Source organism: Panthera tigris, chromosome B4, assembly GCF_018350195.1.
Source record: "Panthera tigris isolate Pti1 chromosome B4, P.tigris_Pti1_mat1.1, whole genome shotgun sequence".
NCBI lineage: Eukaryota > Metazoa > Chordata > Mammalia > Carnivora > Felidae > Panthera > Panthera tigris.
Genome location: NC_056666.1, coordinates 75,467,103 through 75,480,566, shown reverse-complemented (window position 1 = coordinate 75,480,566; position 13,464 = coordinate 75,467,103). Strand labels below are relative to the sequence as shown.

Sequence of the window (13,464 nt, the reverse complement as noted above, 5' to 3'; positions counted from 1 at the left end):
TGTATTCCACTTATAATTCTTATGACACTTAGTTCAAAACGCTGAAGGAGGTGAACTTGGGTATCTGTGTATGTTATATCCCCCACCAGACTGTAAGCTCCTAGGCAGCAGAGTATGTAGTTCAGGGTCAGGGGGAGACCTGAGAATTCAGCCAGTCCAACCACCCAAGCAAAGTCTGAGGGCTCTCTACAATACTTCACCAAGCAGAAAAGTTTGCGATAGCGGTACTACCCCCACTCCATAGCAGCTTGTTCTTTCTTAGGAAAAGTGGATCTCCTAGAAAGCTCTCCTATAAATAGAATTAAGATATTTTTCTGCAATTTTTCTCATTTAACCCCTCTCTTACCCATTGGTAATCTACAGAATAGATCAAATCCCTATTGCCACAGGACAGCTTGTGAAATATGAGACCCTTCATATTTTTCCTTCAATCTCCTAACTCAGTACTTTGCATATGAAAGAAAGAAAGAAAGAAAGAAAGAAAGAAAGAAAGAAAGAAAGAAAGAAAGAAAGAAAGAAAAAGAGAGAGAAAAAGAAAAAGAGAGAAAGAGAGAAAAAGAGAGAAAGAGAAAGAGAAAAGAAAGAGTTAAATAATCTTCTTCCATCGCTCATCAATGTACCAGGGTGGGCAAGGTTGTATATCCTCTAAAAGATATTTTATTGGTTTTATAACATGCCTTTAATTTCACTATCTAGTTTTAGGAAGAACTTATCAGGAATACAATAACCGACAATTGAGAAATTCAAAATAGAAACGTTATTCCACTACAATAGCTTTCTCACTCCTTTAAGGTTTTCTCATCTCCACTGCAAACAGACCAGTTCTTCAATGCTGTTGGGATGACCTGTGTGGGCAAAGCTGGGTTGAGACAAGCTGCTTAGCTCTGCCAGGAAGAGTCCACCCTCAAGGGGCAATTTCTTCTCACCTCCAGGATCCCTTGGGCTTTCTGGGCTGACTCAGGGCTTCATATGCAGCCTGGATCTCCAGGAAGTGCCTCTGAGCCTCCTCTGTCTGGTGTCGGTTGTGATCAGGGTGCCAGATCTTCACTAGCTCCCGGTATCTTCGATGTATTTCTTCATTTGTTGCCCCCTCTGAGACACTCAAAACCTTAGGGAAACAGAAGGTGAAAATTAGAATTCCATACGTTTCAGAGAACCTGGGTCTCTCCCCACTTCCTTGCTAAATCAGGCTGTGCTATCTCTGGAGTCGGCGTTTACTTGCCTGAGAGAAAGGCCCAGAACTTCAGATTAGAATTCCAGCCTTTTTTCTTTTTTTTTTTTTTTTTGAGTTTATTTATTTATTTTGAGAGAGACAGAGACAGTGCAAGTGGAGGAGGGGCAGAGAGCGAGGGAGAGAGAGAACCCCAAGGTGACTCCATGTCATCAGCACAGAGCCCAATGCAGGGCTTGAACCCATGAAACAGCAAGACCATGACCTGAGCCGAAACCAAGAGTCAGACGCTTAACCGACTGAGCCACGCAGGTGCCCCTAGAATTCCAGCCTTTTGAAACATGGGCTAACTCTGGATCTGATGGCAAGTACCAAGCTTGCTTTGAACCACAGCTGCCCGTTTTCTAACCTGGGACTTCGCCATCCTCACAAGATCTCTTCCTTGAAAGAGAAATAAGCATATATGTCCACCAAAGACATGTACAAGAATGTTCACAGCAGCTTTATTTAGAATGGCCCCAAATTGGAACTAACCTAAATGTTCATTAACAATAGGAACAGATAGATACCGTGTAGTATATTTATACAATGGCATACTACACAACAATGGAAACAATTTATAAATGTTATAGTACTTATTCATAGTGCATGCAACAGTATGAATAAACCTCATGAACATAATGTTGAATGAAAGAAATCAGACATGGGGTGCCTGGCTGTCTCAGGCATGTGACTCTTGATCTCAGGGTTGTGAGTTCAAGTCCATGCTAGGTGTGCAGCCTACTTTAAAAAAATAAAATAAAAATAAGTTAATTTAAAAAGGAAAAAAGTCAGGGGCGCCTGGGTGGCTCAGTCGGTTGAGCATCCGACTTCAGTTCAGGTCATGATCTCGCGGTCCGTGAGTTCGAGCCCTGCGTTGGGCTCTGTGCTGACAGCTCAGAGCCTGGAGCCTGTTTCGGATTCTGTGTCTCCCTCTCTTTCTGACCCTCCCCCGTTCATTAATAAATAAATGTTAAAAAATAATAATAATAAATAAAATAAATAAAAAGGAAAAAAGACATAAAAGTATATACCGAATGATTCCATTTGTATGAAGTTCAAGAATGGACAAAACTAATCTACGGTAATAGAAGTCAGAATAGAGATTCTTCCAAGGAAAGGAGTCTAGAGCGAGAAGGGACACAAGGGAAACTTCTTGGTGCTGGATATATTCTATACCTTGGTTTGAGTGGTGGTTACATAGATGTATACATAAAATGCGTCATCAGCATACAGCCCAACACAGGGCTTGATCTCACCACTGTGAGATCACGACCTGAGTCACTATCAAGAGTCAGATGCTTAATTGAGCCACCCAGGCACCACATATATGTTACTTTATATATGTTAGACCTCAATAAAAAGTAAACAATATATACCTATCTTTTCCCACTCACTGTTAGTGACCCTGTACCTTCACCCATTGCACACAGAAGCCCAAAGAAAGCCGGACACCCTTCTAGGGCCCAACCCAGCATACATGAAAACATATACTCCCATATACGGGGCATCAGTTCCAGTAAGGCTTAGCCTAACTCTCAGAGCTGTCCCAGACAGGAATGAGAGGGAACAAAGACTTACCTGGTAAGCCAGCTGACGCTTCTCATCCTGAAAACTGTTAACAAACTCATAGAGCTTCTCCCACTCACGGAAGGAGTTGTTGCTGAAACCAGGATCCCCCACCAGCAGCCTCCAGATCCGGTAAGGCAGAAGGAAGACAGACTCTGTGATGCGGCCAAGGAGGGGGAAGAAGCTGAACCAACTCAAAAAGGAGCCAAGGGTCTCTGCCACATAGCTAAGGGTGGCTGCTGTGTTGCAGAAGGTGCTGTAGGCTAGTGGGCCTGTGAAAGCAAGGTAAGCCAAGCCCAGACGGTAGAGCCGGACACTGAGTGTCTCTGACCCAACTGAAGTCTTATAGCGGCGATGCTTCTGGGCTGTGATGCTGGCAGCCAAGCTGATGGGAAGGATGGCTATGGGGCGGCCGTAGAAGATAGGGGAAATAAGAAATGCTGCCCCTAGCGTATTCTTAAAGTCTGAGGTCTGGTTGCCAACAGCAGCCACAAGCAAGACCCCTAAGCCAACTGCCAGTGGAAGGCCCACAATATAGAAGTTGGCCATGAAAGAAAGGCTAATGAGAGCCACCAGGCCAAAATAGATGCCCACTATCACCTGGGCAACAAAGCGAATGAAACTGAGAGGGGGTGTCCTCCCTACTGAGCTCTGCCTCTGCCTCTGGGGTCTGTTGGCCTGAGCTACAAAGCTCGGGAGCTTCCAGAATTCCCAGAGCCAGCCCAGCCCGCCACCCCCCAGGGTAAGCATCCAGAGCAGTGCATGAGTGTCCCTCCCCAGGTACAGGTGGTGGAGCCCAGCAGGGCCTCCTACAGCCCAAAGGGCATAGGTCACCAAGAGCCCTTTGGCCATCCTTTAGGTAAAGGGTGTCAGATCAAGTCCAGTGGCACCTGACATACTGCCCAGAGTGCAGAAATCTGGGGTCATCTGTGAGAAACATGGCTGTCATGGTCCCAGACCCTAGGAGATGAAAAAAGCAGTCATAAGACTATATCCAGGCCCCTAAGAGTAACCATTTCTCCTTCCAATAATAAGCGCAGATCTTCCTGAGTGTCCCTGAAATGCAGGTTCTCCCATACCCTTTGGTCTGGCTCCTCATTTCTGTTTGTTTGTTTTTTAAGTTTATTTTTGAGAGAGAAAGAGAGAGACAGAGAGCACACAAGCAGGGGAGGGACAGAGAGGGAGGGAGACACAGAATCCAAAGCAGGCTCCAGGCTCTGAGCTGTCAGCACAAAGCCGGATGCAGGGCTCCAACCCACAAATCACCAGACCATGACCTGAGCCGAAATCGGTGGCTTAACCCACTGAACCACCCAGGCGCCCTTCATTTCTGTTTTTTATAAGCACAGCCAACTCCAAATTTAAGGCAGAAAAATGTTTTAAATGCTTTCAGTTGGTTTAGAACTCAGCACATGGACAGAAAAGCAGAAGCTTAAATTTCAGACCACTGGTTCCTGGAATGATTCATGGGAGAATGGAGTGAACAGGAGTGAACAGAATGCCCTTCTAAAGTTCCCACACATTTTGAAAGTCCCCTGGCATCCCTAGCCCTCCTCAGACTCGCACTATGGCCGCCCTCAGACACATGGCCAAGGTTCCTCTCCAGCCTTCCCATCTCTCCAGGCCACGAAATCTTCCCACAAGTCAAATTTGAAAGAGGTCCTGAAGTCCCTCCACTTAAACAGTTCTGTTAAACTAACGTTTTGACCTAAACCCTGGCACTCCATAGTTCAACCACCTTCTTCCAGGGCAGACTTGGAGTCTCTCCAAAGAGGCCGGTTGAACCCCCAGAATACCAAGCCAGATGCCAACGTGTGCCTGCCAGCATCTCCCCCCTAGTAGGCCTCAAGACCACCAGCCAGTTACTCGCTAGTCCCAGGGTGGACTGCCGTACCTGGGTACCCCGGCTCCCAGACCCCGTCAGACCAGTCATTTCCTTTGGCTACAGAGTCAAAATGGCCCCTGTCACTCCGCTCTCACTTCCATCCAAATGGACTTTGTCTTTCTGTGTGTGCTGTGTCACGGAAGTGGGGCCGTCCGGGTCAGGCCCCTCCCTAAGCACCCCCCCCCCCCCACACACACACCCGGTCCCCTTGGGATCACCTTTCAGCCTCGGCTCCTCTCGCCCGCCCTGTCGGGTAAACCCGCTGTGAGGCTCTCCGGGCGAATCCAGCCTACCCAGGCTGGCGCGGCGCCCCACTCCAGACCGAGCGCGCTTGCACCGCTGCACCACCGTCGCCAGGTGGCGCTGCCGCTCACGGAAGGGCGGGGCCGGGCGGGTCTCCAGACTCACCTTGTCCACTTGCCGGGGCAAAGCAGCCCCGAGTGGTTCGCTATAAACGCAAAAATAGGCCTTTGATCGCCCCTTTCCATCCCTACAAATGAGGGGGTGACTTGTCCCTCTCAGGGTGCACGCTCTTCCTACTCCGTTGTTTTTCAAGACGGCCTTGGATGGCTCCACTTCCAATTACTCTAAGGCCGACTCACCCACGGACTGACTGCAGAGAGGACCCCCAGCCCGAGTTTGCCTCATTTGCCCCGCCCCCAGGCCTGCTAGTCAGGGGAACTACGTCTAGACCTGAGCCTGAACCTGAGGGGCCTCCAGATCTAGTGGGAGCCCGAGCCTGCTGTATCCTGAAGGCTATGGGCGAGAGGCAGAAACACTAGCAAAAAGGGATACGCGTCCCACCCAGAGAGCAGAGCGAGAGCGAAGCCGCAGCACCAGAGTCGTCTGCCTTCCTCCCACCTCGACGCTGGGAAAGAGCTGGGATGCCAGATGCCTTCGCTTCAATGCCCTGGGCTCCAATCCTGGCTCTGCTACGTGACCTTGGCCAAGTCACGTAGTTTCTTGGGCCTGTTTCCTCCTCTGTAGAGGAAAGGCTTGGCTCTCCAAAGTCCCCAGTCTTGACCTGGGGGTGGGGTGGGCCTGGTGGCCCTCACACTGCCAGCCCCTCAGCCTTTATCCCAGCCCGGGGAGGGAACATGGCTCTCCTAAGGCGCCTTAAGGCTCACCGAGGGGCCAGGGCTGGGAGGGGCCCCAAAGCGACGCGGGAGCTGCCAGCTGGGGGGGCGGGGGCGGACGGGGCGCTGAATAATGAATGAGACTTAATTGGGCCCGCACTGAGAGGCGGCGCGCTAAGCTCGGCAAACAGCTCGGGCGGCGGCGGCCGCCGCTGGACAAACAAACTCGCTCCCGGCGCTGGAAGCGGGGTGGGGGAAGCAGCGGCGGAACGCAGAGGGAAGGGGCTGGCCGCCTGGCCGCCTGGCCGCACGCAGCCTGCTCTGAGGCCGGAGGAACCCAGGGCTGCTGGGCTGAGCTGACCTCCCAGAGAGTGGCGGTCGGGGAGGGTGCTCGGGGTTCCAGCTCAGGAAGCGAGGGCTGGGCGGGGAGAGAGCGGATTGTGCAGTGGGAGCCAGGGGCCCAAGGGCGACAGGAGTGCGCGGAAAAGATGGAGAAACGAGTGGGGGGCGGAGAAGAGAGGGAGAAGTGAGCGGAGAAAAAGCACATCGAGGGAGGGGCGGTCGGGGGTGGGGGCGGGAAAGGAGCCGTTACCGAGAGGAAAGGGAAGAGCGATGGAGGAACAAGCGAAGGGAGGCGCGAGGGGCCGGGAGAAGAATTGGAGAAGAGTCAAGGAGAGGATGGGAGGTGACCGGAATGAGAACGAGAGGGCGGCGGGGCGGGCAAGAGGCGCCCCTGCCTCCGCCTCGCCCCGCCGCGCTCCCGCCCTAGCGCTCTCTCCAGCCGCCCGCACTCACTTTGTCACAATTACGGGGCCGTCACTCGGCCCGGATTGTTTTCCCCAAATTGTTGTTCTATAAACTGGCGGGGGGTGGGGAGTGGGGGGATCTGACAAGCTGAAGCGGGAGGGGAGGGTCTCAACTGCGGTGGGGGACGTGGCGGAGTATTTACCCACGAAAGGACCGGGGCGGGCGGGTGAATCCGGGGACCCACGCGGGAAGTCTGGTTGGCGTCCCAGCCTCGTTGCTGATCCCGCTTTTAACCTTCCTGGCCCTTCGCAGCCTCGGCTGCCTCAGTTTCTCCAAAAGAGAACTGTGGGGATTGGAGGGTAGGGGCCGCGGAGGCCGTTGCAGGTGGGGCCCAAACTTCCCTGCTTATCCATTCTGTTTTGTTCTTTATACCCTGGTCATAGCGGGAGGGGGTCTATCTCAGCTCAGCCGTCCCCAGAGCTCCTCTCACCCCCGCTGGGTGGCCAGACTTCCACCCCCCGTAAGTCTAGGCCACCCTTTGCCCCGCGCGCGCCCTCCAGCCCCAGGCTCCGCGCCGCCGGGTGCCCCACACCACCTTGTCCCTCAATAGCGCAAACATCTGTTGCGCGCCCACTGTGAGCCAGAGCCGCCCCAGCCTTCCTCCCCCCACTCCTCTCCCCCGCCACCCGCCCCTGCCGGCCCGCCCGGCATGTCGGCTTCGTGACAGCCGCCGCCGAAGCCCAGGCCCCGCGGGAGCGGCCTGAGAGGAGCCGCCGCATGGCTGGCTCCGACACCGGCCTCCCCGGCGGCTCCAGGGGCAACGGAGGGTGGCGGCCGCTGAAGCGAGACGGAGCCGGCCCGCAGAGTTGGCAGAGCTGGGCCGGGAGGGGGGAGAGCCCCTGGGCGGGCTTGTCTCCCGGTCTCTGAGGCCAGTGGGTCTCCTCATTCCATTGCCCTAGGGTCGGCCAGGGCCGGGACCCCGCCTGGCTCTGCTTGCCGGGGACGCGGTTGGCGCCCGTGCCCCCTCCCCCAGTCCGGGTGATTTACACGCGGACTCCGCGCAGCGGCCGCTTCCCAATCAGGAATATCGACCCCGGGCGGGGCCCCCGGGCCGCATCGATCCCTCTAAGGCTTGGGATTTAAAAATGTCAAATTTGCCTTTTCCAGGCGGGCGGAGGGGGCGGGGGAGGGGCTGGAGGAGGGCGGCAGGGCGGCGGGGCGGGGGGACCGCGGGGCATCGACCAGGTGCTTGTGCCCTGAATGAGAAGCGACCTGGTCGTGGCCAGGCCCTGACACTGTGTGGCCATCCTTGGGTTTCAGTCGTCTCTAGATGGGAGCAGGAAGGAAGCCCTGCTCTCTTTCCCATTCCCATGGACCTCAACTTGCACTGGCGTATTCCCAATGAGAGAACCCCTAGAGGAACAAAGACATAACCCAAAATGTAGGAAGACAAATTTGGAGGAGATCCCTAAACATGGACGCAAGGAGAGGTACAGAGACAAAGATATAAAGGCTCCAAGAGACACCCTAGCTATGAGGAAGAGCAAGGCGAAGGGAAGGTGGCTGAGAGCCAGCGAACAAAGCAGGCAACCAGAGATACAGAGTCACCCCCAACTCTGCCCTATAGACCTAGGAGATTCAGCGCTGGGAAGAAAGTTCGGCTTGACCTTTTAGTGTGTTTGAGAGTGGGGGAGGACAAAGCCAGGTGAAGAAAGAGAGTTATTGGGGTAAGGAATCAGACTATAATTAGCATTAGTCTCCCAAGGTGTCAACTAGTAACTGGACCTAAGGTCCAAAAGGTAAGGGTCCCAAGGGCCACTAGCCCAGGCCCCAAAGAGTTGGGCTCTCTTGGAGGTCTGATGATCTGACCTGTGCCTGAGACCCACCTTCTCCTCTCTGACCGCCTGGGGACCCAGATGGGCTGGAGAGCACATCCTGTATGTGATGAAGATTGTGTATATGTAGGAGTGTGGACTATAGAAAACTCTAGTAGTGACCACTTCCTTCCCCAGGGCTCAGCAAATGGGTCTCCAAGCTTTGCAAAAAGCATCCACTACTTTCAGAAAGCTTGGGGAACAGGTGACATTTTGGGTGGAAATGGTGGAAGGGAGCAGTTGTCCAGACCAGCATCCTCACAGTTAACATCTATCCCCCCCACCCCCAGCAGCATACCTCAGCTGTCACTGTGCACACTGCCATTTCCTACAGAACTGGAGAGAGAGAGAGCTGACAGCAAGTAGTGGGGGGGGGGGGAGCACAGACATGAAGGAAGAGGCTGCAGCTGATCCTCAGACAACACACACCACCACTGACAAAATCAGGTCGACACATTCCTAACGCTGACCCACGCTGTCACTGACTTACACGTGTGATCCACACTCATCCATCCCTGTCACACACACCATCTCTGTGTGCACAGACATGCACAATGCCTCCCAGGTCAAGCTGAAGCGCCCAGTCTTAAGGCCTGTCCACACACCTATTGATATTAGACCTTAAATCGCCTAACCCAAAGAGAGGGCTTAGGTCCCGGCCCCCCGGCCGCCAAATTCTACAACCAGAGCCAGCTCCAACAGCTGTGAGCCAGAGCTCAAGAAGTCAAGTACCAAGATAGAGGCAAAGAACCGGGAGCTGACCCAGCGGTGGGGCTATTAAACGCCTCCCTTACTCTCCCTCCTGCCACTGGCCTCTTTCCCCGCACGTCCACTAACTGCTCGCCGGCCCGCCGTCCGCCTGTCAGTCGAGTAATGAATGCGCGCTCCGGGCCCCGGGCCCCCCCGGAGTCGTTCATCACTGCCAGCCACCGCCCACCTCTCTGCCGCCCGCCGTGAGGGCTAAGCGGCCCAGGCGACGAGAGCCCCTCTCCCCCCACCTCGACCACTAATTGTCAGATTGAGATGTTGATTTGTCAGCTGGGAGCTAGAGCCAAAGAATCCGCAGTAAAACCCGGACTCCTTGAACTTCCTCTTGGCTCCGTGAGGGTTCTCCCAGCCTTGGAGCTTTTCTGGATTTCATGTGGATGGGTTGGATTTTGCGTGGGAGATCGGGGGATAGAAGCACAGTATCACTCTATTCCAATAGGAGGCGCACCAGGTTACAGACCCTCAGTTGCCCTAGGAAAGCTCCTCTTGGGCGCAGTTCCACCTGTATAGACCAGAGGCCGTTAGGACTTCGTCCCCCAGTCTCCCAGCAGGGGGCGCCTGGGCCACCACCCTCTTCTGCAGCTAGATCCCTGCTTCCGCACTGGAAGCCCCCAAGGCAGCGGTCCTCCAGTCCGCCTTCAGGTCACGCCGGGGGGCCATATCCTGCCCTCTCTCTCTCCTGCAGGTGCCTCCGGCCTCCCGCAGTCCTCCGTTTTCCCGCAGGAGGCGTCCCTGTTGTGGTCCGCTCTCTCCTAGCCCTAGGCGCCTAGGCTGCAGTCCCACCCCCGCCCTCTCCCCAGCCCGGGCCCCGGAGCTCCCCGGGCGGCCGGCTGAGTGACGGGCGGCCGGTGATTATGCGGAGGGGGGAGCGGGGTGCGCCGCGGGCGGCAGCGCTGACCCTTCACATTTCCGATCCGCCGGGACCCTCATCCATCCGAAGCTGCTCTTTGTCTGGCCGCCTAATTGCCGGCGGACAGGATGGATGGCGGGACCGACAGCCGCGGAATCCCTAATAAAGGCCGCGGCCGCCGGGGAGGGAGCGCGGAAAGGAGGGGGAGCAAGAAGGAAAGGATGGAAGGAGGTGGGAGGAAGCACCGGGCCGCGGCTGCCGGCTCAGAGGCGCTGCGCGCGGCGCACACGGGAGCCAGGCCCGCCTAGGGCGCAGGACCAGGCGTCCCGGGTCGACCCGGTTCTGGGCGCGCTGGATATGGGGCTCGTTACGTCTCCTGCTTGTTGGAGAAGAGGAAAGAGCTAGGTGCCACCAACAGAAAGAGCATCCTAGGGCCGACCCGCTTAGCCTTGCCCTCGAGGCTTCGAGCTTGACGCTGCCTCTTGGGCTCCCGGCTCTCGCCAGCTGGCGCCCCTCCTTCGGCCCCCCGCAAACCCCTCCTCTGCTCACCTGTCGGTTTCCCAGCGCGGATCCAATATCCCGGCGGAGAAATGAGGGGTCTGACAGCTGTCTGTGCGGCCGCTCGCCACATTTCATTAACTGGAAGCTGGAGCCGGCGGAGGGTGGGGGCCAGGGAGAGCAAAAGGAGGTGGAGAGGGAGGCTAGGGCGAGGAGACGCACCTGGCCAGGGGTCAAGGGCTGAGGAAGTAAGTCAGCAGCGCGATCTGGCCTGACAAACACCTTGCAAACAATCACTACCCCTCCCTGTGGGAGTCAGCGCAGCCCATTGAGCCCAAGGCTGTACAGAGCTGCGGTGCGGGAGGGGAATGGAAGCCCTAGGCCAGCTGGCACACTGACCCTCTCGCCTTGTGGCCGAGGCCTGTGGAGCAATGGGGCAAAGGGTGCACAGAATCTTGGGCCATGACTGTTTCCCCACCCATGGTGGGAGGAGGAGAGCGGTCCTCAGCCCTCCTGGCCAGCTTTCCTCTCATTCGCCTCTTGATAACATTTTCCTCCGATTTGTTTGGTTTCTTTCCCCATCCCTTTTCTCTGCCCACTCCTCTTCCTTCTGAACAACTCCTCTCCGCTGCTAACTTCTGCCAACCGTTAGCTAACAATTGAGCACCTGTTGGGTGTCAGGCTCCACAGCGCTGGGGTGAGGGATCAGGGACACTGAGCCAACCGCCGGCCCCACACACATAGGTCTCCCCTGAGACTCATTCAAATCTCGCCCCCCACTCCTGTCCTGCTTCTTTCATCCCTCCGCTGCCTCCGGTGCCATTTCTCTTCTCTGGGGCACAGAGATCAAAACTCGAGTCCTAGGCCTGCCACTTACAGGGTGATACAGGACAAGCCATGGTCTCCTTTCTGGGACCAGTTTCCTCAACTGTAAAATGGAGACAAATATATCCACCACTCAGGGGTGCTTCGAGGACGTAGTAAGAACTTGCATATGAAAGCCCTACAATACAGTATTATTTCCCTTTCCATGTTATCCCCTGTCCCCTCAGGTGTGCAAAGTTCTTTTCTCTTCATACCAGGCGTCTGGTACCAGGCAACACAGGCTGCTTCCAGCTCTGCATAATCTTAGATGTGGGAACAGGAAGCCAGAATGTTTGTGAGGGGATGGGGGCCACACTATGAATTACCCTGAAAAGTGAGGAAGGAGAGAGTGCAAGGAAACAAAAGTGCTTTCTTAGATCTTAATGTGACATCAGCCAGCTGGTTCCTCTCCTCTTACAAACGAGGAAACTGAGGCCTGTGGAGGTTACACTGCAAGTGACAGGGACAGGTCACACTGTTAGGATCTTTCCTCCCATGAGCCCTCTATTGCTCATCTCCTCACTCTTCTTCTTCCCTTGAGCGGGCCTGGGTCAGTGACAAGGAGTGTGGGAGAAGGAACAAAAAGAGAGAACCTTCAAGGAGCCAGGACCTTTCCACTAGACTTCATAAAATTTTAACACGAAAACTTCCTCAGAGTAGAAGGCACATATCACATGCAAATCATATGCTAATCACATGCTAATCCAAAGTCTGGTCCTCAGAACTCTGACACACACCTGGCTGTAAGCTCTGGGGCAAATTCTTGGGAGACCCCTGGGTTCCAGGCCAAGAGAGACAAGAGATGTGTTCCATTTAGGCTCAGGTTATGGAGTTAGGATTCATTTTAGGATTGAAGAGGAGTCAAGTGTATAATTTGGAATTAGGATCAGGGTTAGTGCAGAGTCAAGGATGGAGGTTAAGGTAAGATTCAGATTGGGCTGTGCTTTTATTTTATTTATTTTGAAGTAAGCTCTATGCCCAATGTGGGGCTTGAACGCATGGCCCCAAGATCAAGAGTCACATGCTCCACCGACTGAGCCAGGCAGGCGCTCCTGGGCTGTGCTTTTACATAGGGGAGTCTAGGGGACTCTTTAAAGGCCTCCTCTCTCCTCCCATTCCCCCATCAGACTCATCCTCACCTCCACAGCCCTTGCTATGTCCTGTAGCAGACCCTTCTCTGCCTACTTCCCACTCCCAACCACACCACCTTCTTGGGGCCTCCCAGTTCGGCTGCCTGAGGAGCCCTGGATAAATTGTCCCAGATCCCAGCCTGGGCCTTGGCATTTCCTCTTGAGCCCAGACACTTGGCTTCTGGCCCCCGGAGCACCGGCCGCCCTTGACCCTACCCAGGTCCCTCCTCGGCCGAATGTGACAGCTGCAGGGGAAGCAATAAGGACCTGGTGAGCTGGCAGCTTCATTCCAGAGCGTGGGGAAAGAGCAACAGAACATGAATAAATTCATGGAGCTGGCCCCTCGGCTCCCTGTGAGCCAAGCCTGCTCCCCCCACCACACAGACCCGCTGCCGCCTGCAGCCCTGCTGGTCACCGCAGCTCACAGCCTGGGCTGGGGACGGGAGGAGAAGGGACGCTCCAGAGAGAAGAGGGCTGGGACCTGAAAGGGGCTGAGGTGAGGGGCTCAAAAAGAGGGCCTTGGTGAGTAGGAGAGTGGGGTGGGGAGTGGGGCTGAGCAGTGAGGGCTTCTGGTCAGTGGAGGGAGGGCAGGAGAGGAGGGAGGAGGAAGGAGAGGGTGGCAGGACCTGGGGACGAAGGGGCCTGAAGATCGGGCAGGGTAGGCCAGCGTGAGCCCTGGCCTGCTCTCTCCTCTCTGATCCATCCATCATCCAGCCTGGGGGAGCAGTTCCGGAATTAGACATGCACGGGGCCGACATGGCCCTCAGCCCCCCGAGGAAGACAAATGGCGACAAAGACCTTGAATAAAATTTGTATTTATGGTTGGAGGAGGAGGCCCCTCCCCCACTGACTGCCAATCCTTTCTCTCCCAACCCTTTCAAGCATGTAGGGGCCTCTCTCGACACTGGCCCAGCCTCAGCAACCTCTTTATTCCTGCACCATTATGGGATGGGAGGTGCAGGGAAGGGGTACGGAAAATGAGATGAGGGAATC

The 13,464-nt window shown here is 55.2% G+C and overlaps 1 protein-coding gene across 4 annotated transcripts; it reads right to left on the bottom strand.

Annotated features, from left to right (window-relative positions):
• Window positions 1-742: 742 nt before the first annotated feature.
• Window positions 743-6,438, bottom strand: DNAJC22 (DnaJ heat shock protein family (Hsp40) member C22). Of its 4 annotated transcripts, none has more exons than XM_042992213.1 (4): window positions 6,333-6,438; window positions 2,792-3,739; window positions 927-1,108; window positions 743-845 (listed from the first exon to the last, which is right to left on the bottom strand). In XM_042992213.1, the coding sequence occupies exons 2-4, from the start codon at window positions 3,629-3,631 to the stop codon at window positions 827-829; spliced, it is 1,041 nt and encodes a 346-aa protein (XP_042848147.1). In that variant the 5' UTR covers window positions 3,632-3,739; window positions 6,333-6,438; the 3' UTR covers window positions 743-826. The 4 variants fall into 4 exon arrangements, with proteins under 4 accessions (XP_042848147.1, XP_042848146.1, XP_007073041.1 ...); XM_042992212.1 differs by lacking the exon at window positions 6,333-6,438 and adding an exon at window positions 4,883-5,061; XM_007072979.3 differs by lacking the exon at window positions 6,333-6,438 and adding an exon at window positions 4,674-4,780.
• Window positions 6,439-13,464: the final 7,026 nt, after the last annotated feature.

What these genes read in the sequence shown, in the direction of transcription:
- DNAJC22 (XM_042992213.1), bottom strand. Translation starts at nt 3,631, where the DNA reads ATGGCCAAAGGGCTCTTGGTGACCTATGCCCTTTGGGCTGTAGGAGGC. An exon ending in AGCGTCAGCTGGCTTACCAG is followed by an intron (nt 1,109 to 2,791) that starts GTAAGTCTTTGT and finishes TGTTTCCCTAAG; the next exon opens with GTTTTGAGTGTCTCAGAGGG.